General features: G+C 45.9%; 1 protein-coding gene across 1 annotated transcript in view; it reads left to right on the top strand.

Annotated features, from left to right (window-relative positions):
• Positions 1–22,246, top strand: part of FGD3 (FYVE, RhoGEF and PH domain containing 3) — a 283,382-nt gene that overhangs the window by 241,448 nt on the left and 19,688 nt on the right. The window contains exons 16-17 of the mRNA XM_075321297.1: positions 7,341–7,463; positions 9,147–9,296. Of these exons, the coding sequence (XP_075177412.1) occupies positions 7,341–7,463; positions 9,147–9,296 (273 nt within the window). The remainder of the gene's footprint in view (positions 1–7,340; positions 7,464–9,146; positions 9,297–22,246) is intronic.

Here is a 22,246-nt window from a genome sequence, read left to right as displayed (position 1 = left end):
CACTCCCAAACGTGCTCCATCCGCCATACTGCGCACTCCCCATCGTGCACCATCCGGCATGCTGCGCACTCCCAAACGTGCTCCATCCGTCATGCTGCGCACTCCCAAACGTGCTCCATCCGTCATGCTGCGCACTCCCAAACGTGCTCCATCCGCCATGCTGCGCACTCCCAAACGTGCTCCATCCGCCATGCTGCGCACCCCCCATCATGCTCCATCCGCTTGGGAGTGCGCAGCATGCCGGATGGTGCACGATGGGGAGTGCGCAGTATGGCGGATGGAGCACGTTTGGGAGTGCGCAGTATGGCGGATGGAGCACGTTTGGGAGTGCGCAGCATGGCGGATGGACCACGTTTGGGAGTGCGCAGCATGGCGGATGGACCACGTTTGGGAGTGCGCAGCATGGCGGATGGACCACGTTTGGGAGTGCGCAGCATGGGGGATGCAGCACGATGGGGAGTGCGCAGTATGGCGGATGGAGCACGTTTGCTCAGCCTCTCTCCTTCCAGCCTCCCTCAGCATCAGCCTCCCCCTCCCAGCCTTCCCCAAGATCAGCCTCTCTGCTCCCAGCCTCCTCCAGCACGCCGTGCTCCTCTGCCGACACTCACCCACACCCGATCGCATCCACTCACCCACACAACCGATCGCATCCACTCACCCACACAACCGATCGCATCCACTCACCCACACAACCGATCGCATCCACTCACCCACACAACCGATCGCATCCACTCACACACACAACCGATCGCATCCACTCACACACACAACCGATCGCATCCACTCACACACACAACCGATCGCATCCACTCACACACACCCGATCGCATACACTCACACACACAGACACTGACGATATTGCACATACGCGCTGATACTCACAACATCCGGGGATATCACATGCTTCTGGCCATGTGATCCTCCGTCAGGTCCTGGAAGATCACAACAGCACAATATCGCCGCCGAGAAGCAAGCGATATCCCAGGATGTTGTGAGTATTTGGATGCGATGTGATGTGTGTGTGTGAGTGAGTGTGATCTGATTTGTGTGTGTGTGTGTGTGTGTGCTGTTATGTGTCTGTATTTTCCGCAGCTGCAGGACCTTGATGTGTGGATGCGATGTGATGTGTGAGAGTGAGTGTGAGCCGGTGTACACTGGTAACTATGATACACATCGGGTAACTAAGGGACCTTAGTTACCCGATGTGTATAATGGTTACCAGCTTTCACGGCCTCCGTTAAGATCCCAGCATCGCAAGGTTATGTCTGGCGCTGCTGGGATCCTGACGGAGCCGGTGTAGAAGCAAGCGATATCCCAGCATGTTGTGATGTGTGGATGTGATGTGTGAGGTGTGTGTGAGAGTGAGTGTGATCTGATGTGTGTGTACTCACCTGGGAATCGGAGCCCCGTGTCAGTTGGGCCACAGCGAGCGTGCATTGCGTGAGGGGGGCGGGGCCTGCAGAGAGCCGGGGCGAGAGGCCAATCCGTGTGGGGGGGGCGGGGCCATGGCGAGCCCAGCGGCCAATCAGCTTTGTGTCACCGTAAGGACACAATTTCGGAGCATGACAGACAGACAGACAGACAGAATAAGGCAATTATATATAGATATATGTGTGTGTGTGTATATATGTGTATGCGTGTACATATATATGTATATGTGTGTATATATAAAAAGTGTGTGTGTATGTGTGCATGGGGGGGGGTCAGGAGGAATGGCTTGCAGCTCAATCATCATGTGCAACTTTAGGAAGTGTTAACCCCTGCACACCTTTTCTTGCACTTTTCCTTATAGTCTTATTAAGCTTCACTTCTCATCAGCTGCGTGCACCGATATCCACAACTGCAAATATTGGAAAAAATGTGCGTCTTCTTTGCTCAATCAACTCTTTGTGATGACTTTGCGGTATAATTTGCAGCACAATGATCACAAACCCGCAGCTTTTGTCAGTTTATGCTGTGGATATATATTAAAGTGTGTCTGAGATTTCAGTGTTCCGCTATTGCTGGCGCGGGAAAATTTAGTGGATTTTTTGCAAATAAATATGCATCAGAAAATCCGCAGCGTTTTCTCTAATTGGGAACTTTCCCTAAAAGTTGCAGGTGTCGCTGTTATTTGCTCTGGATTTGGCATCGCCTGTTCAGGGGGTGGATTGTCCAGACCTCGGGGGCTTGATTTTCTTGCATATGTAGCGCATGGATGGGGAGTAATGATAAATACTTATTTCTCCTGCTAAAAGTTGTGATTATGCAAAGTCTGACCCTGCCAGGTTTCTGGGACTGGCGCATTTGGCGCGCTCGTCTGAGCGGATTGCTGTAAAATCAGTTAATACGAGCCGAGAGCAGAAAACAATTAACAATAATTCAGTGCAGTGTGCGCTCCAGCTGAGATTACCGGATTTATGTCCTGCTGCACCATGCTTATCTGATGACACAGATTTGCACTTCTGGAATGTGTCCACTAGATGGCAGCAGTAGACAGCGGAGTGATGACTGCAGACAGCGGAGTGATGACTGCAGACAGCGGAGTGATGACTGCAGACAGCGGAGTGATGACTGCAGACAGCGGAGTGATGACTGCAGACAGCGGAGTGATGACTGCAGACAGCGGAGTGATGACTGCAGACAGCGGAGTGATGACTGCAGACAGCGGAGTGATGACTGCAGACAGCGGAGTGATGACTGCAGACAGCGGAGTGATGACTGCAGGCAGCGGAGTGATGACTGCAGGCAGCGGAGTGATGACTGCAGGCAGCGGAGTGATGACTGCAGGCAGCGGAGTGACGACTGCAGACAGCGGAGTGACGACTGCAGACGGCCGGAGATACAGGGGACTGGAGTATGACTTTTGCAGCCGCTATAATAAAATTATTGATAATTGGTGACTAATCAGTGACGTCGGGTCGGATGTTTTTGAAAAATGAATTTCGCTTTTCTATGCACGGAGTACATAACATGCTGAAATCTCTAGTATATTTGTAAAGACGTGCTATGACGTTTAGTGTCCAGAGGCAAAACACGGTCCGTTTTTTTTCACGGATGCATCTGTGTGACATCCGTTCCGTTCCATATACGGGCCATGTGTCATCCGTGTGCCTTCCATTTTTTTTGCAGACCGCAAAACACGGAAGCAGCTAGAAAGATAAATAGATGGTTAGCTACATATAGATAGAGGGATAAATAGAGAAATGAATGAATGGAGGGATAGCTAGAGGGATAGATGGATAATAGATGAGAAAGACATATAATGTCCCACTCCCCAGCATTGTGTAATCTTGCACCCCTCTTTCACCAATCTATTGAAAAGAAAAAACAAATCCGATTCCGGTTTGGCGTAATCCAATAAGGGGGTCCCACGACGATCCATTCTCTCTGTCCTAGTCAATGAAGAACAGAATGTTCCTCATTGGCTGGGCGAGCCGTTCAGTGACCTGAGCTAACATCAATAGGTCAGCCCAGGTCACTGCAGGGGATGACGAGCGCTGACGTCAGGAGGTTAGCAAGGTACATTACCTGCGGTGATGGAAGCCTCTACACTCCTGACATCAGCGCTCATCACTGACTTCTATGTCCGCCGCGTTCTCAGATCACCTCTCGCGAGAGGCCTGTGACGTCACCGCTAGTCACAGTCTCAGGCCGCCCGCGAGAGGTGATGTGAGAACACAGCTGTCAGTGACTAGCGCTGACGTCAGGAGGGCAGGACTTCATCACTGCAGGTAATGAACTTTACTAACCTCCTGATGGCAAAGCTCATCATCCCTGCAGCTGCTCGCACACTGCAGTGTGGGCATATGCTGATATTGCAGTACGGGCATAGGCGGACACACTGCAGTGCGGGCATAGGCGGACACACTGCAGTGTGGGCATATGCTGATATTGCAGTGCGGGCATAGGCGGACACACTGCAGTGCGGGCATAGGCGGACACACTGCAGTGCGGGCATAGGTGGACACACTGCAGTGCGGGCATAGGCGGACACACTGCAGTGCGGGCATAGGCGGACACACTGCAGTGCGGGCATAGGCGGACACACTGCAGTGCGGGCATAGGCGGACACACTGCAGTGCGGGCATAGGCGGACACACTGCAGTGCGGGCATAGGCGGACACACTGCAGTGCGGGCATAGGCGGACACACTGCAGTGCGGGCAGCTGCGGGGCTGGCAGGGTGTGGGACACAGACCGCAGGGGCACCCGACGGAGGTCACATGGAAGTCCTTCCTTGCGGCTTCCGGGGATTTTGTGGACCCATTGACTTGTATTGAGTCACAGTCTTTTTTTTTTTTACGGAACAGAATAGGACATGTTCCATAATAACGGAACGGACATACGGCATCCGATGTGTTTTTTATAGGATCGGATACACACGGAGGTGCTTCCATGTGCCATCCGATCCTACACAAGACATTGAAAAGATGGTCCTGTCCGTCCGCAATAAAACAGGAACTGACCAGGACAAACGGAATGGCCATGTGAATGAGCCCTCATAGGAAGATTTAACCCTTTTGAGGCCAGGACAATTTTTAGTTTTTGTGCTTATACTTTTTTTCCTCCCTTACTGCCAAGAACCATAAGATTCAACATTTTTTGCCTACATAATCTTATATATGAGGGCCTTGTATTAGTTTTTGGGGGGTTTTGGTTTTTTTTGGGGGGAGGGGAAACAAGTTGTGCTTTTTGAATGACACCATTCATTTTACAATATAATCTATTGGAGAACAAAAGGAAAATTATGAAAAATAAAAACAAAACAAAGCATTGGCACATTTCTTTGTTTTTTTGTTTTTATGGTGTTCTTAGTGCATTTTAGCACCATTCGCCTTCTGTAGGCTCTTTGTTGCACCGTCTACAATCAGGTGCAGAAGGAGTTAACGCAGAATCTGTCAGCGAGCTCACTATGACGTCTGAGCTTGTGGTTTTATCTGTCCTCTCAGATAATTTATGATATTTGTATCATTGTATCTTGTTCTTTGCAGTAATATTTATCATTACCATAGCGGAGTCCATTCACTATTTGTATCTCCTGTTATTTTATTTTTTGGGCAGTCGACGTCCCCAATCTTCAGCCATTTCAATCTATTGTTCATTTTGTTGTTCACCATATGAGATAATTGTGATATTCAGACAAATATATTAATATTTTTTATTTATGTTCTGGGAAAAGGTGACGTAATAGGATTTTTTCTATATTTTTTCAGCCTCCGCAGAGAGGGACCCCGGGGGGTGGCTTCAGTTCTGCCCGCGCCCCCTTTATAGTTTTGCTCCCGATTATTGCAGCTTTCTTTTAAAGATTGATATAAAGAAATTAAGAAATCGTTGTGTAACAGAACGGAGAAGGAAAACTCTCTCTTATAATTACTTTGCGGATGATTTCTGGGGATTGTCCTGTACTAGATGATCACTCCCATTTGCTCCTTTTTGGGGACTCTGGGGTGCTGGGAGCATCATTCTCTGCCTGGGATTGATCGTCGGTGACATTTTGGGGGTTTGGCTTTAATGATTCAGATTAGATGTCGCCGTCATAGTTGTACATTTCCTTTTTCCGAGCTCTGCTCCACATCAATCACACTCAGATGGATTACATCTCATCCCTGTCACTTTGTTGCCCGTGACTCTTTACACATTAAAGTGACCGGTTTCAGGCCGGAGAGAATGGATACATTGTAATAAGCAGAATGTGCGCGGCGGGCGGCTTCGTCCTGCGCTGGCGCTGTGCCGCCTCTATAGGTGCCGGCCATATAGCGCTCATTATACTTTGTCCTGTGCAATGATATCTGCAGGGAGGGAAATTCAATTAAAGCAGACGTGGGCGAGCCACATAAAACTAGAGGTTGCCCCTCAGTATTTTCTCTGCTGGGGTTAAGAAATTTTAGCCGAACATTATTGGATCCCATAATAGTTTTTAATTTGGTTACATAGTTTCCGTCTGGATCTTATTCTCACGTTTTTGAAGATTATCCAATCCCCATGCTGTCACCTGTAATTCAGATATATCAACACACCTCCTAGTATAAACTGTATACATCAGAAGCTAGGGCAGCATGGTAGCTCAGTGGTTAGCACTGCAGTCTTGTGGTGGCTCAGTGGTTAGCACTGCAGACTTGTGGTAGCTCAGTGGTTCGCACTTCACTCTTGTGGTAGCTCAGTGGTTAGCACCAGAGTCTTCTGGTAGCTCAGTGGTTAGCACTGCAGTCTTGTGGTGGCTCAGTGGTTAGCACTGCAGTCATGTGGTGGCTCAGTGGTTGGCACTGTAATCTTGCAGCGCTGGTGTGCTGAGTTCAAATCCCACCAAGGACTACATCAGCAAGGAGTTTGCATGTTTTCCGTGTGTTTTTCTTCCTGTTCTCTGGTTTCCTCCCACACTCCAAAAACATACTGATAGGGACATTAGATTGTGAGCCCCAATGGGGACAGTGTTGCCAATGTATGTAAAGCGCTATGGAATTAAAAGCGCTATATAAGTGAATATAATAATATTATTATTATATTAAGCTAGATTTCTTAGACCTGATGAGGCTGGTGTACTTACCATGAAAAGCCATGTCACAACGGCTCTTTAATCCTTTTTATTAAAGTTTAAAAAGGTCCACTACTTTTACATTGATGGCCTATTCTTAGGATAGATCATGAATGTCTGATCAGCCGAGGTCTGACACCCCGCACCCCCGCCGATCAGATGTTCTCGGAGCTGGCGTCTGCAGCCTGTGGCTGGAAATGCTCACTTCTGGAGCCGCCCTATCAGCTGACCGCAGCTGTGTATTGCACATCCGCCTCCTATGGATTTGAATGGAAGACAGAGCAGCTCTGCAACTGAGCATTTCCAGCCTCCTGCACCCGCCGCCGGCACCAAGAACAGCTGATCGGCGGGGGTGCCGGGTGTCAGACCCCGTCCAATCAGACATTGATTAACTATCCTAAGGATACACCATCAGTGTAAAAGTAGTGAACAACTCAGTCTCCACTCACTTAGACTTTTTTACAGCTCCTCAGTGCCCCTCCTCACTGCTGAGATCTCACATTGCTCAGCACAAGCTGTCTGTCTGGGTGGATGGAGACTGAATACACTCGTGAGCTCTCTCAATTATTAGCTGATCTCCTAAATGCTCATTTTAAACCAGGATTTTATCGCCAGTCTAATGGTGGCGTCTGTTACGTGTCCAGACCGAGGCCGGGATAGTGGCCGCCCTTGTGCTCTTCATATGAGGCAGTGATGAGGTACAGGGGTGCAGACGTAGAGTTTGCAGAGGTTGTGGTTGCTCCTGGGACCTGGGGAGACCAGTAAATGCACACACAGTGGTCGGAGCAACTTTTATTTTGTTACATTTGTATCATTGTGTTTTACAGCAAGAATCGTTTAGAAAATCGACCAAGATGAAACGTGAGAAAGAAAAGCAAAGCTGCAAAGGATGCGGGGAGACGTTCAACTCCATCACAAAGAGGCGACACCACTGCAAACAGTGCGGGGCGGTAAGTGTCTGCGCAGAGCGGCCGGGGTCCGCACCAGGGGGTCAGGGGCTCGGACCATTCATGTTACAGGTTCTGCACTCGACTCAGAAGACGGGAAGCATCTGGAGTTCAGTCTCGCTCCGATTCTCCATTGCAACTTCCATTTAAAGGGTTATTCTCAAGTTATTTAATGGTTAAAATTGTGAAGTTCAAAAAAAACAAGAAACTTTACAACTTCTTCAAGATCCTCTCCACTTTCAAAGACAGAAGGATTTTACTGCTTCATGTCCTCCGCTGATAACACCCAGATATTCAGAGATTTCTAGGAGGAACAATAGAGGAACCGCACAATGAATCTTAAGAAAAGAATCTCGGAAACATTTCTTTTTTGAAGAATATAAATATTTACTTTTGTGTTAGGAAAACTGTCAGATCCTTTAAGCCTACATTTTCTTAGACACTTTCAGACATTCCAGATCATCATATTTCATATTTCAAACTGAATACATTAATAAATAAATCTTTAGACCTGAGGTGATTGGTATACTTACTTTGAAAATATATCAGAATGGCTGTTTAACTCCTAAAATGTTATTTTTTATATCAGAACTCGAACAATTTAAAAAAGATAATTCCATTCTGATGTGGATTTTTTTTATGCAAGTACATCCGCCTCATCAGGTTTCAGAGTCCTATTTAATAATTTATGCAGTATGCCTTGTGAGATCTGGTGACTGTTCTGCTTTAAAAAAAATAAACTACCGTACTCTATATCTGAGTTCATATTTCAAATTGAATACATTAATAAATAGATGTTTAGACCTGAGGTGATTGGTATACTTACTTTGAAAATATATCAGAATGGCTGCTGAACTCCTAAAATGTTAATTTTTATATCAGAAGTCGAACATTTCAAAAAAGATTGCAAAGCCATTCTGATGTGGATTTTCCACGTAAGTACACCGGCCTCATCAGGTTTAGGAGTCCTATTTAATAATCTGTGCAGTATGACTTGTGGAACCTTGTGACAGATCTGCTCTAAAATATAAACTTATCTATATCTAATCCTGGAAAACCTGGTTTGTTTTTTTTTATCGAAATTAATAAATTAAAAAATGATGGCTCCGCTTGTACAGGATTGGTATTTTCCTCACCAGTATTGATGAGCTGCAGGAAATTGATCCCAGTCAGGCACACGGGTATAGTCCCATCAACATTTTCGCCATCGTGAATTCGTAAGCTGAGCTCGACCTCGACCCGGGAGCTTCCATCTCCTCCTCATTTCTTAGGTAAAATCTGTGTTCAGTGATTTCCCATTACTGAGATAGGAGATGACAGTTGGTGCTTTTACTATTCTATGATGTGGAGGAGATAGAGGTCAGCACAGTTCTCCATAGAACTTTATATGCACCAACTGTCATCTCCAGTCTCCATTATGGGAAAGTCTGCATTCACTGAAGACACATTGTACCCATGCATTGAGAGTTTTGAGACTGAATAATGCAATCCAGGAGAAAGGAGCAGATTTCTCTGATTTATCTTGCAACATTTGTATTTGCTTTATTGATTTGTGTAATAATAATAGTTACCCTTTAAGGCTTTTCCCCCTTTAGTAGTTTACGTCTTGTCTCTTAGTTTCCTATAATCGGATGTTTCTCCCGCGTCGCTTCATCCAACAATAAACGTTATTATTTCTGCTCGCAGGTTATTTGTGCAAAGTGTTCGGAATTCAAGCTGCTCGCAGAAAATGCACGAAATAATCGGGTTTGTAAAGACTGTTTTTCCTTGAGCTCCGCTCCGTGCAGTCCGGGGGGCGCGGATCTCCCTGAAAATAAGAAGAAAACTAATCTAGAGGTAATCTATGTGGAAGCCACTAACGGGGCAGTAATTAATCCGTGCGGAGTGCTGGCATCGGGCCAGTAGAGAATTGCTTCTTGCCACTTCATTAGCGGCGGCCGGGCGACTACTTTCCATATCTGGTGGTTTTATTAACACGTTGTAATGATGAATGCAAAACTGATGAAACGCCACGATTATAAAAAAAAACAAAAAAACACACAAAAAATTTGCAACTACTTTTTCCGCTTTGTTTTTCAGTGTGTATTTAAGAATAAATAATAATAATATGTGGCAAAAATGAATAGAAGGAAAAAGTGGAGGAAAAGCTGCCCAGGGACAATAAGGCGGAGCTTAGTAGTCTGCGGTGGCCTGTGACCCCGCTCCTCTGTGACCTGGCGCACCTGGCTATGCACACACATAGGAGACATGCCCTTTTCCTCCTCGCCTTGCTCCACCCTGCCCCGGCGCTCCTCCCTGCCGCACTACGGGTGATTGACAGATCTCTGGCTATGCACACAAAACTTCTTCATTAATCCTCCTGCATCAGTGGTTTTTAGCGCGGCTAAAACCCGTTTTCCTTTATTTTATTATATACCATTATGCGCACACACATGGGAGACATGCACTTTTCCTCCTCGCCTTGCTCCACCCTGCCCCGGTGCTCCTCCCTGTCCTGGTGCTCCTCCGTGTCCGGATGCTCCTCCCTGCCCCACTACGGGTGATTGACAGATCTCTGGCTATGCGCACACATGGGAGACATGCCCTTTTCCTCCTCACCTTGCTCCTCCGTGCCCCAACTCTCCTCCCTGCCCCGGCGTTCCTTCCTGTCTTGCTCCTCCCTGCCCGGGCGCGCCTCCCTGCTCCGCCACTCCTCCGTGCCCCGGCTCTACTCCCTGCCCCACTCCAGGTGATTGACAGATCTCTGGCTATGCACACACATGGGAGACATGCCCTTTTCCTCCTTGCCTTGCTCCGCCACTCCTCCGTGCCCCGGCGCTCCTTCCTCCCCTGGCTCTCCTACCTGCCCCACTCCGGTGATTGACAGGTCTCTGGCTATGCACACACATGGTAGACATGTCCTGTTCTTCCCTGCCCCTCTCTGGGTGATTGACAGGTCTCTGGCTATGCACACACACAGGAGACACCAGTCAATCTCATGGAGGTGTTTGAAGAAGTCGTCTGGGAGCTGCTCCAGACTAATCACCTCCATCTTTATGGCAGTACTCGGCTCTTCAATGCTGCAGTTTTTCAGGGAAGGACATAAGTGGCTTCAATCACCGAGTCAACAGATTCAGGCGGCCGGAATCTAGTGACCGGTTCTCTTCACACAATAGTTTATTTTCTGATGACACATTCCATTAAATACACCTGAGATATCTGTTGGTCAAATGTCTGTTCTGCCAGATCCCTCTGTCCACATGCACATCAATCTACTGAGATGTATTTTGGACTGTAACACAGCTGCAGGCTTATGCTGGAGAATTATGCTGAGCTGACAGCAGATGGCACTGTGTTCACCTCCTCTCTCTCCTGTACTGGGTCCTCCTTTCTTTGTGTCGGTTTCTGCAGTAATACTCCTTGTTCTGATGATGCAGATAAATAATTATTATATGTCCAGAGTGACACAATATCTGTGCTTACGATTCTGCTGAAATCTGCAACATTGGGAAGGTGTTTTTAGTGGGCAGGGAAAAGTAAGCCGCGGTCCGGCATCTCTGGGGCAATTACCTCCCCGAGAATTAAAGGATATTTATCCTGAATCTGTACAGTCGGGAGGCGCCCGTGCACTTTAGACTGTTATACTGCTATACACACGTATATCCAACGATAATATGTGTATGCCCAGTTTACGAATTAACTTTTGTAGCAATTATTTTTTTTTAAGAGGATTTATAGTTTGCTGCAATGGTGAGAGAATAACACAAGACCCAAAAAAGAGAAATGTGACTTCAAAAACATTGCAAATAATAGATCGAGGCCAATATGTTAGAGAATTGTGTGACTTTGTGATGTCCTATAGTGAAGAACTCATTTAACCCCTCCATGGTTGAGCCTAAGATGTATTGTAGATTATACTGCAACTGAAGTAGAGGAAAAGAAAACAAGCAACAAGAGTGAAGGGGAAATACAAGCAACAAGAGTGAAGGGAAAATACAAGCAACAAGAGTAAAGGGAAAATACAAGCAACAGAAGTGGAGGGGAAAAAGAAGCAACAAGAGTGAAGGGGAAAAACAAGCAACAAGAGTGGAGGGAAAAACAAGCAACAAGAGTGGAGGGGAAAAAGGAGCAACAAGAGTGGAGGGGAAAAAGGAGCAACAAGAGTGGAGGGGAAAAACAAGCAACAAGAGTGGAGGGGAAAATAAAAGCAACAAGGGTGGAGGGGAAAATACAAGCAACAAGAGTGAAGGGGAAAATACAAGCAACAAGAGTGAAGGGGAAAATACAAGCAACAAGAGTGGAGGGGAAAATACAAGCAACAAGAGTGAAGGGGAAAAACAAGCAACAAGAGTGGAGGGGAAAATACAAGCAACAAGAGTGGAGGGAAAATACAAGCAACAAGAGTGGAGGGGAAAATACAAGCAACAAGAGTGAAGGGGAAAAACAAGCAACAAGAGTGGAGGGGAAAATACAAGCAACAAGAGTGAAGGGAAAATACAAGCAACAAGAGTGAAGGGAAAATACAAGCAACAAGAGTGGAGGGGAAAAACAAGCAACAAGAGTGGAGGGGAAAAACAAGCAACAAGAGTGAAGGGAAAATACAAGCAACAAGAGTGGAGGGAAAATACAAGCAACAAGAGTGAAGGGAAAATAAAAGCAACAAGAGTGAAGGGAAAATAAAAGCAACAAGAGTGAAGGGAAAATAAAAGCAACAAGAGTGAAGGGAAAATAAAAGCAACAAGAGTGGAGGGAAAATACAAGCAACAAGAGTGGAGGGAAAATACAAGCAACAAGAGTGAAGGGGAAAAAGAAGCAACAAGAGTGAAAAGAAAATACAAGCAACAAGAGTGGAGGGGAAAAACAAGCAACACGAGTGAAGGGAAAATACAAGCAACAAGAGTGGAGGTAAAATACAAGCAACAAGGGTGGAGGGAAAATACAAGCAACAAGAGTGAAGGGGAAAAACAAGCAACAAGAGTGGAGGGAAAAGAAAGCAACAAGAGTGGAGGGAAAATACAAGCAACAAGAGTGAAGGGGAAAAACAAGCAACAAGAGTGGAGGGGAAAAACAAGCAACAAGAGTGGAGGGGGAAAAACAAGCAACAAGAGTGAAGGGGAAAAACAAGCAACAAGAGTGGAGGGAAAAGAAAGCAACAAGAGTGGAGAGAAAATACAAGCAACAAGAGTGAAGGGGAAAAACAAGCAACAAGAGTGGAGGGGAAAAACAAGCAACAAGAGTGGAGGGGGAAAAACAAGCAACAAGAGTGAAGGGGAAATACAAGCAACAAGAGTGGAGGGAAAAGAAAGCAACAAGAGTGGAGGGAAAATACAAGCAACAAGAGGGGAGAGAAAATACAAGCAACAAGAGTGGAGGGGAAAAACAAGCAACAAGAGTGGAGGGAAAATACAAGCAACAAGAGCGAAGGGGAAAAACAAGCAACAAGAGTGGAGAGGAAAAACAAGCAACAAGAGTGGAGGGAAAATACAAGCAACAAGAGTGAAGGGGAAAAACAAGCAACAAGAGTGGAGGGAAAATACAAGCAACAAGAGTGAAGGGAAAATACAAGCAACAAGAGTGAAGGGGAAAAACAAGCAACAAGAGTGGAGGGAAAATACAAGCAACAAGAGTGAAGGGAAAATACAAGCAACAAGAGTGGAGGGGAAAAACAAGCAACAAGAGTGGAGGGGAAAAACAAGCAACAAGAGTGAAGGGAAAATACAAGCAACAAGAGTGAAGGGAAAATAAAAGCAACAAGAGTGAAGGGAAAATAAAAGCAACAAGAGTGGAGGGAAAATACAAGCAACAAGAGTGAAGGGAAAATACAAGCAACAAGAGTGGAGGGAAAATACAAGCAACAAGAGTGAAGGGGAAAAAGAAGCAACAAGAGTGAAAAGAAAATACAAGCAACAAGAGTGGAGGGGAAAAACAAGCAACACGAGTGAAGGGAAAATACAAGCAACAAGAGTGGAGGTAAAATACAAGCAACAAGGGTGGAGGGAAAATACAAGCAACAAGAGTGAAGGGGAAAAACAAGCAACAAGAGTGGAGGGGAAAAACAAGCAACAAGAGTGGAGGGGGAAAAACAAGCAACAAGAGTGAAGGGGAAATACAAGCAACAAGAGTGGAGGGAAAGAAAGCAACAAGAGTGGAGGGAAAATACAAGCAACAAGAGTGGAGAGAAAATACAAGCAACAAGAGTGGAGGGGAAAAACAAGCAACAAGAGTGGAGGGAAAATACAAGCAACAAGAGTGAAGGGGAAAAACAAGCAACAAGAGTGGAGGGAAAATACAAGCAACAAGAGTGAAGGGGAAAAACAAGCAACAAGAGTGGAGGGAAAATACAAGCAACAAGAGTGAAGGGAAAATACAAGCAACAAGAGTGAAGGGGAAAAACAAGCAACAAGAGTGGAGGGAAAATACAAGCAACAAGAGTGAAGGGAAAATACAAGCAACAAGAGTGGAGGGGAAAAACAAGCAACAAGAGTGAAGGGGAAAAACAAGCAACAAGAGTGGAGGGGAAAAACAAGCAACAAGAGTGGAGGTAAAATACAAGCAACAAGAGTGGAGGGAAAATACAAGCAACAAGAGTGAAGGGGAAAAACAAGCAACAAGAGTGGAGGGGAAAAACAAGCAACAAGAGTGGAGGGGGAAAAACAAGCAACAAGAGTGAAGGGGAAATACAAGCAACAAGAGTGAAGGGAAAATACAAGCAACAAGAGTGAAGGGGAAAAACAAGCAACAAGAGTGGAGGGAAAATACAAGCAACAAGAGTGAAGGGAAAATACAAGCAACAAGAGTGAAGGGGAAAAACAAGCAACAAGAGTGGAGGGAAAATACAAGCAACAAGAGTGGAGGGAAAATACAAGCAACAAGAGTGGAGGGGAAAAACAAGCAACAAGAGTGGAGGGAAAATACAAGCAACAAGAGTGAAGGGGAAAAACAAGCAACAAGAGTGAAGGGGAAAAACAAGCAACAAGAGTGGAGAGAAAATACAAGCAACAAGAGTGAAGGGGAAAAGAAAGCAACAAGAGTGGAGGGAAAAGAAAGCAACAAGAGTGAAGGGGTAAAACAAGCAACAAGAGTGAAGGGGTAAAACAAGCAACAAGAGTGGAGGGGAAAAACAAGCAACAAGAGTGAAGGGGAAAAACAAGCAACAAGAGTGGAGGGGAAATACAAGCAACAAGAGTGGAGGGAAAAGAAAGCAACAAGAGTGGAGGGAAAATACAAGCAACAAGAGGGGAGAGAAAATACAAGCAACAAGAGTGGAGGGGAAAAACAAGCAACAAGAGTGGAGGGAAAATACAAGCAACAAGAGCGAAGGGGAAAAACAAGCAACAAGAGTGGAGAGGAAAATACAAGCAACAAGAGTGAAGGGAAAATACAAGCAACAAGAGTGAAGGGGAAAAACAAGCAACAAGAGTGGAGGGAAAATACAAGCAACAAGAGTGAAGGGGAAAAACAAGCAACAAGAGTGGAGAGGAAAATACAAGCAACAAGAGTGAAGGGAAAATACAAGCAACAAGAGTGAAGGGGAAAAACAAGCAACAAGAGTGGAGGGAAAATACAAGCAACAAGAGTGAAGGGAAAATACAAGCAACAAGAGTGGAGGGGAAAAACAAGCAACAAGAGTGAAGGGGAAAAACAAGCAACAAGAGTGGAGGGGAAAAACAAGCAACAAGAGTGGAGGTAAAATACAAGCAACAAGAGTGGAGGGAAAATACAAGCAACAAGAGTGAAGGGGAAAAACAAGCAACAAGAGTGGAGGGGAAAAACAAGCAACAAGAGTGGAGGGGGAAAAACAAGCAACAAGAGTGAAGGGGAAATACAAGCAACAAGAGTGGAGGGAAAAGAAAGCAACAAGAGTGGAGGGAAAATACAAGCAACAAGAGTGGAGAGAAAATACAAGCAACAAGAGTGGAGGGGAAAAACAAGCAACAAGAGTGGAGGGAAAATACAAGCAACAAGAGTGAAGGGGAAAAACAAGCAACAAGAGTGGAGAGGAAAAACAAGCAACAAGAGTGGAGGGAAAATACAAGCAACAAGAGTGAAGGGGAAAAACAAGCAACAAGAGTGGAGGGAAAATACAAGCAACAAGAGTGAAGGGAAAATACAAGCAACAAGAGTGAAGGGGAAAAACAAGCAACAAGAGTGGAGGGAAAATACAAGCAACAAGAGTGAAGGGAAAATACAAGCAACAAGAGTGGAGGGGAAAAACAAGCAACAAGAGTGAAGGGGAAAAACAAGCAACAAGAGTGGAGGGGAAAAACAAGCAACAAGAGTGGAGGTAAAATACAAGCAACAAGAGTGGAGGGAAAATACAAGCAACAAGAGTGAAGGGGAAAAACAAGCAACAAGAGTGGAGGGGAAAAACAAGCAACAAGAGTGGAGGGGGAAAAACAAGCAACAAGAGTGAAGGGGAAATACAAGCAACAAGAGTGAAGGGAAAATACAAGCAACAAGAGTGAAGGGGAAAAACAAGCAACAAGAGTGGAGGGAAAATACAAGCAACAAGAGTGAAGGGAAAATACAAGCAACAAGAGTGAAGGGGAAAAACAAGCAACAACAGTGGAGGGAAAATACAAGCAACAAGAGTGGAGGGAAAATACAAGCAACAAGAGTGGAGGGGAAAAACAAGCAACAAGAGTGGAGGGAAAATACAAGCAACAAGAGTGAAGGGGTAAAACAAGCAACAAGAGTGAAGGGGTAAAACAAGCAACAAGAGTGGAGGGGAAAAACAAGCAACAAGAGTGAAGGGGAAAAACAAGCAACAAGAGTGGAGGGGAAAAACAAGCAACAAGAGTGGAGGGGAAAAACAAGCAACAAGAGTGGAGGGGAAAATACAAGCAACAAGAGTGAAGGGGAAATACAAGCAACAAGAGTGGAGGGAAAAGAAAGCAACAAGAGTGAAGGGGAAATACAAGCAACAAGAGTGGAGGGAAAAGAAAGCAACAAGAGTGAAGGGGTAAAACAAGCAACAAGAGTGAAGGGGTAAAACAAGCAACAAGAGTGGAGGGAAAATACAAGCAACAAGAGTGGAGGGGAAAAACAAGCAACAAGAGTGGAGGGAAAATACAAGCAACAAGAGTGAAGGGGTAAAACAAGCAACAAGAGTGGAGGGGAAAAACAAGCAACAAGAGTGGAGGGAAAATACAAGCAACAAGAGTGAAGGGGAAAAACAAGCAACAAGAGTGGAGGGAAAATACAAGCAACAAGAGTGAAGGGGAAAAAGAAGCAACAAGAGTGAAAAGAAAATACAAGCAACAAGAGTGGAGGGAAAATACAAGCAACAAGAGTGAAGGGGAAAAACAAGCAACAAGAGTGGAGGGGAAAAACAAGCAACAAGAGTGGAGGGGGAAAAACAAGCAACAAGAGTGGAGGGAAAATACAAGCAACAAGAGTGAAGGGGAAAAACAAGCAACAAGAGTGGAGAGGAAAAACAAGCAACAAGAGTGGAGGGAAAATACAAGCAACAAGAGTGAAGGGGAAAAACAAGCAACAAGAGTGGAGAGGAAAAACAAGCAACAAGAGTGGAGAGGAAAAACAAGCAACAAGAGTGGAGAGGAAAAACAAGCAACAAGAGTGGAGGGAAAATACAAGCAACAAGAGTGAAGGGGAAAAACAAGCAACAAGAGTGGAGAGGAAAAACAAGCAACAAGAGTGGAGGGAAAATACAAGCAACAAGAGTGAAGGGGAAAAACAAGCAACAAGAGTGGAGGGAAAATACAAGCAACAAGAGTGAAGGGAAAATACAAGCAACAAGAGTGAAGGGGAAAAACAAGCAACAAGAGTGGAGGGAAAATACAAGCAACAAGAGTGAAGGGAAAATACAAGCAACAAGAGTGGAGGGGGAAAAACAAGCAACAAGAGTGGAGGGAAAATACAAGCAACAAGAGTGAAGGGGAAAAACAAGCAACAAGAGTGGAGGGAAAATACAAGCAACAAGAGTGAAGGGGAAAAACAAGCAACAAGAGTGGAGGGAAAATACAAGCAACAAGAGTGAAGGGGAAAAACAAGCAACAAGAGTGGAGGGAAAATACAAGCAACAAGAGTGGAGGGAAAATACAAGCAACAAGAGTGAAGGGGAAAAACAAGCAACAAGAGTGGAGGGGAAAAACAAGCAACAAGAGTGGAGGGGAAAAACAAGCAACAAGAGTGGAGGGAAAATACAAGCAACAAGAGTGGAGGGAAAATACAAGCAACAAGAGTGGAGGGAAAATACAAGCAACAAGAGTGAAGGGGAAAAACAAGCAACAAGAGTGGAGGGGAAAAACAAGCAACAAGAGTGGAGGGAAAATACAAGCAACAAGAGTGAAGGGAAAATACAAGCAACAAGAGTGGAGGGAAAAGAAAGCAACAAGAGTGAAGGGGTAAAACAAGCAACAAGAGTGAAGGGGTAAAACAAGCAACAAGAGTGGAGGGAAAATACAAGCAACAAGAGTGAAGGGGAAAAACAAGCAACAAGAGTGGAGGGGAAAAACAAGCAACAAGAGTGAAGGGGAAAAACAAGCAACAAGAGTGGAGGGAAAATACAAGCAACAAGAGTGGAGAGAAAATACAAGCAACAAGAGTGGAGGGGAAAAACAAGCAACAAGAGTGGAGGGAAAATAAAGCAACAAGAGTGAAGGGGAAATACAAGCAACAAGAGTGAAGGGGAAAAACAAGCAACAAGCTTGGAAGGAAAATACAAGCAACAAGAGTGAAGGGGAAAAACAAGCAACAAGAGTGGAGGGAAAATACAAGCAACAAGAGTGAAGGGGAAAAACAAGCAACAAGAGTGAAGGGGAAATACAAGCAACAAGAGTGAAGGGGAAATACAAGCAACAAGAGTGGAGGGGAAAATACAAGCAACAAGAGTGGAGGGGAAAAACAAGCAACAAGAGTGAAGGGGAAATACAAGCAACAAGAGTGGAGGGGAAAATACAAGCAACAAGAGTGAAGGGGAAAAACAAGCAACAAGAGTGAAGGGGAAATACAAGCAACAAGAGTGAAGGGGGGAAAAACAAGGAACAAGAGTGAAGGGGGGAAATACAAGCAACAAGAGTGGAGGGGAAAAACAAGCAACAAGAGTGAAGGGGAAAAACAAGTGTGTCGCCCTGGACAAGCCAGGGGACACAGGTAACAACATATACACACCCCCACCCCCAGCAGTTCACAGCAGACACCCCCAAAGTGACCTGCTTTCTGCCTCGGGCTGACACACCAGGTGGGCGGAGTGAGGAGATGGGGACGCCCACCCTGGAGTGAGCTGACCTGAGACAGGAAACAAGCCTAGTCTAGTCCTAGGAGAGGAAGAGTGAAGGTCTGCAGAGAGGCAGACAGAGCCAGGGGCCTAGGTTGGAGCCTAGGGCCTCGTACGGAGAGTCCGGCAGACGCTAGGTGCCGTCTGCAGGGAGCCGGGGAGACAGCTGGTGGAACCGCAAGTAGCCGGGGCTGGGCAGTGGCCCCCCGGTACGGAGTCGGGGAGCCAGCTGGAAGCCGGAGTGCAGGAGAGGGGTGCACGGAGGTGGAAGAAAGGACTTACACCATCGAACTGGGTCAGGGGAGAAACAACAACCGCAGCCGTCTGGGGGTACCCGTCCATCCAGCCGAGTGTTTTACTAAAAACTGTGTCATCGTCTCAGGCTGAGTGAGTACCACAGTGCCGCAAGGCACAGCGCTGCCCCCGCGTCCCTGCGCCCACCAGGCACTGCACCTTTCACACAATCACTGGGCCCCGGGATCACCAACCCCTACCCACGGAGGGGCAACACAACAACTCGCTGCTACACACCATCATTCCCGGGATCCCCATATAGAGCAGCGGTGGTGAAATCACCACAACCGTGGGTGGCGTCACGAACAATAAACCATCCCCACACCCAACAACCTCCCTTTCACTCCCGGGCGAGGAGTGCCGCTAGAGTCCCCGGGATCCGGCTCATCGCTCGAGCCACCGAGCAGCAGCCGCGGCAGCCGGACCCGAGCAGCAGTGGGAGAGCGCGGCGTCCCCTCCTCCGCCCGCGACACAAGCAACAAAAGTGAAGGGGAAAATAAAAGCAACAAGAGTGGAGGGGAAATGCAAGCAACAAGAGTGAAGGGGAAAATAAAAGCAACAAGAGTGGAGGGGAAAAAGAAGCAACAAGAGTGGAGGGGAAAAAAATAAAAAACAACTAGAAAGGAGCAAAAAGCGTTAATCTGCTGCCTTGTAAGTCTGTGATCCCCAGACCCGTAGCCAAGCGAACCTGTAAACTGCAAAAAGTCAAAGAAAAATGTTAATAAATTAAATATATAAAAGTTGAATTCTTCACCTTTTTCCAATGCAGAAATAAATGAAAAGCAAACATTCTCACTATGTCCGCAAAAGTCTGATCTTTAAAATATAAAATTATTTAACCCATATGACGAAAATAAATGTTATAAATGTCATAATTTCCCCAAAACCCAGCATTAATAAAAATAATAATTCACTACACAAAACTGAGCCCTCAGGCAGCATCAGACAGTGCAGCATCCTCCGGATCTCCAGTATTATGGATGCTTCCGTGCCTTTTGCTGCCGCTGTTTTGCAGTTTTCTGGAGCTGCGTTCCTCTTAATCACTCTTCTGGAATTCTCGCCATCTTGCGCCGTGTAAACTTTTTGTAAACTTCCTAAACTCTTCTTGGCGATACCTGTAGGTGCTGGAGCACGGCGACGTTTCGCCGCTACAAAGCTCTTTATTGTGAATATAAAGGATGTAACTTCCGCACGATGACTATAACATGGCCGGAGATTCCTGCCGCCCGGAGGCTTCTCTGGAGTAAGAATGCAGATTTACGTGAAATTAGCAATTTGTGCAGTTTTTTTTTCCTTGGAGCAGTAAAACGTAAACTTCAAGCACTTAGTGTTTCTGTGCGCAGCGGCGTCTCGGTGCAGAACACAATGGCGCAGCCCATTAGCTGATTGCTGTGGAGGTCTCCTCTGCCAGACCTCACTATACTCATTATGTGTGAGGGGGCTGCTATTCCCAGGTGTATTCTGTGAACACTCTCCATATTAGAGCGCTGGATATTCCAGAATCCGTCCCTTCATGATGGCGGTGAGATCAGACCCCCAGCGCTGCCCTTGGAGACTGTGCAGATAATCAATAGTAAATGTCGGGGGCTTCAGGGAATTCCACTCTCGAGCTTCTCTCCGGTATCGGCCAGACAATCTAGGACGCCGGCTCATGGAGTGTCGTTTAATGACGTCTGAGTGCAGAACAATATATCTCTTTATCATCCTACAAAAAGATGAGTAGAGGAAAGGTTTATTCCACCCAACCCCCCCCACCTTTAGGACCAGCATTACTCTAACCGGAGAACTATGGCGCAATACCACCCATGGATCCTCTACTTTCCAGACCAATAAACACTTCCCAAGACCAATGACGTTTGATCAGCCCCCTCTTCCCCCTCATGGTAGTCAGATGCGTGTATATGCATATTATACATTTAGTTATCTAAATCCTATAAAGATACATGAGTTACACCCCCCCCCAATTATGTAATAATGTCCCCCATCCTGGGCTCCTCCATGGTAAATATGTCCCCCTCTTGGTATATACTGTCCCCCTCAGGTGTATATATTCCAGCTTTCAGCGTCCGTGCTGCAGAAATGCATGAAAGCTGCCGGCTTCTGTTTGGCTGGCAGCGTATATCGCAGTACAAGGAACCCAACAGGTCTCTGCACTGTGATGGATTTCAACTGAATGTGCGGCTTCAGATGCACATCCAGCTGAAGCAAGGTCTGGGGCTGGAGGGTCCACTGCAATCCCGAGCCAGGTCGCCATCCCTGTGACTGCGATCATTCCACCCATGTCTGAGACTTAAAGGGTTTGTCTAGGATTTGAGGCAGTTCATCCATATTGCATTGTGGGGGTCTGAGCACCAACACCCCCACTAACAGCTGGTGCTTGGTGGTATACAGTGCTGACACACCCCCCCCCTCCGTACACTGGCCGTCCTCGGGCCATCCTATTGAAGTGAATACAAATTGAGATGTACGGCCATTATACATGAACCCAGCTTTTTTTAACTTGTATTTAGATGGAAACAGGTAACAGGTGAACAATGGAGAGTGCAAGTTTCCGGACCCTCCAATCTAATAGAAATAACTACTCCTAAGATGCTTCCCTTTAATAATAGTTTGGACAGGTTTTGGCTGCAGCTCCAACAATATTCACATCATAGAACGTGGCTGATTATTCACAATTACTGTCATATGGAAGAGCATAATTAATTTATCGGCTCACTAACCTTCAGAAGATCAGGCATATTAAAATGCTACATGCACAATCCCTGTGTTGGAGAACGGATCTGATATCCCTTATTATCCGTGTCTGGAGCTGAAGTTTCTGTTCTCATCATGTTAGATCCATTAATGGAAGATTCTCATGTCACTGCCCCCCCCTCCCCTTTATGTGATCAGATTGAATACTGGCTACCATGAATTATACTTTTGTGCAATTTCCCTATAGAGAACACTCTACTATACTATTCTATAATGATTGCTCCTATTTCTGGACATTAAACTCTGAAGTGCCGCTGTCAGGAGGGACATTGGCATCTAAGGAGATTGACAGATGGAAAACACGACCTATCGGCCATTGTGCCAGCTCCACCTGCGGCCTAATCACGGGGCGGCGATGGCCTCTGCCTCCGGGGCCACTGAGATAATGCACCCTGCTACATGAGAAGGGCACTTTTTTTTTTTTTTTTTTTTTTTTTATCTGTGCAATCAACGAACTAGCAATGAAAGTACAGTTAAATTTTGTTATATATATATATATATATATATATATACACAGTAT

This window comes from Anomaloglossus baeobatrachus, chromosome 8, assembly GCF_048569485.1.
Source record: "Anomaloglossus baeobatrachus isolate aAnoBae1 chromosome 8, aAnoBae1.hap1, whole genome shotgun sequence".
Lineage (NCBI taxonomy): Eukaryota > Metazoa > Chordata > Amphibia > Anura > Aromobatidae > Anomaloglossus > Anomaloglossus baeobatrachus.
This window is presented reverse-complemented; position numbering and strand designations above follow the sequence as displayed.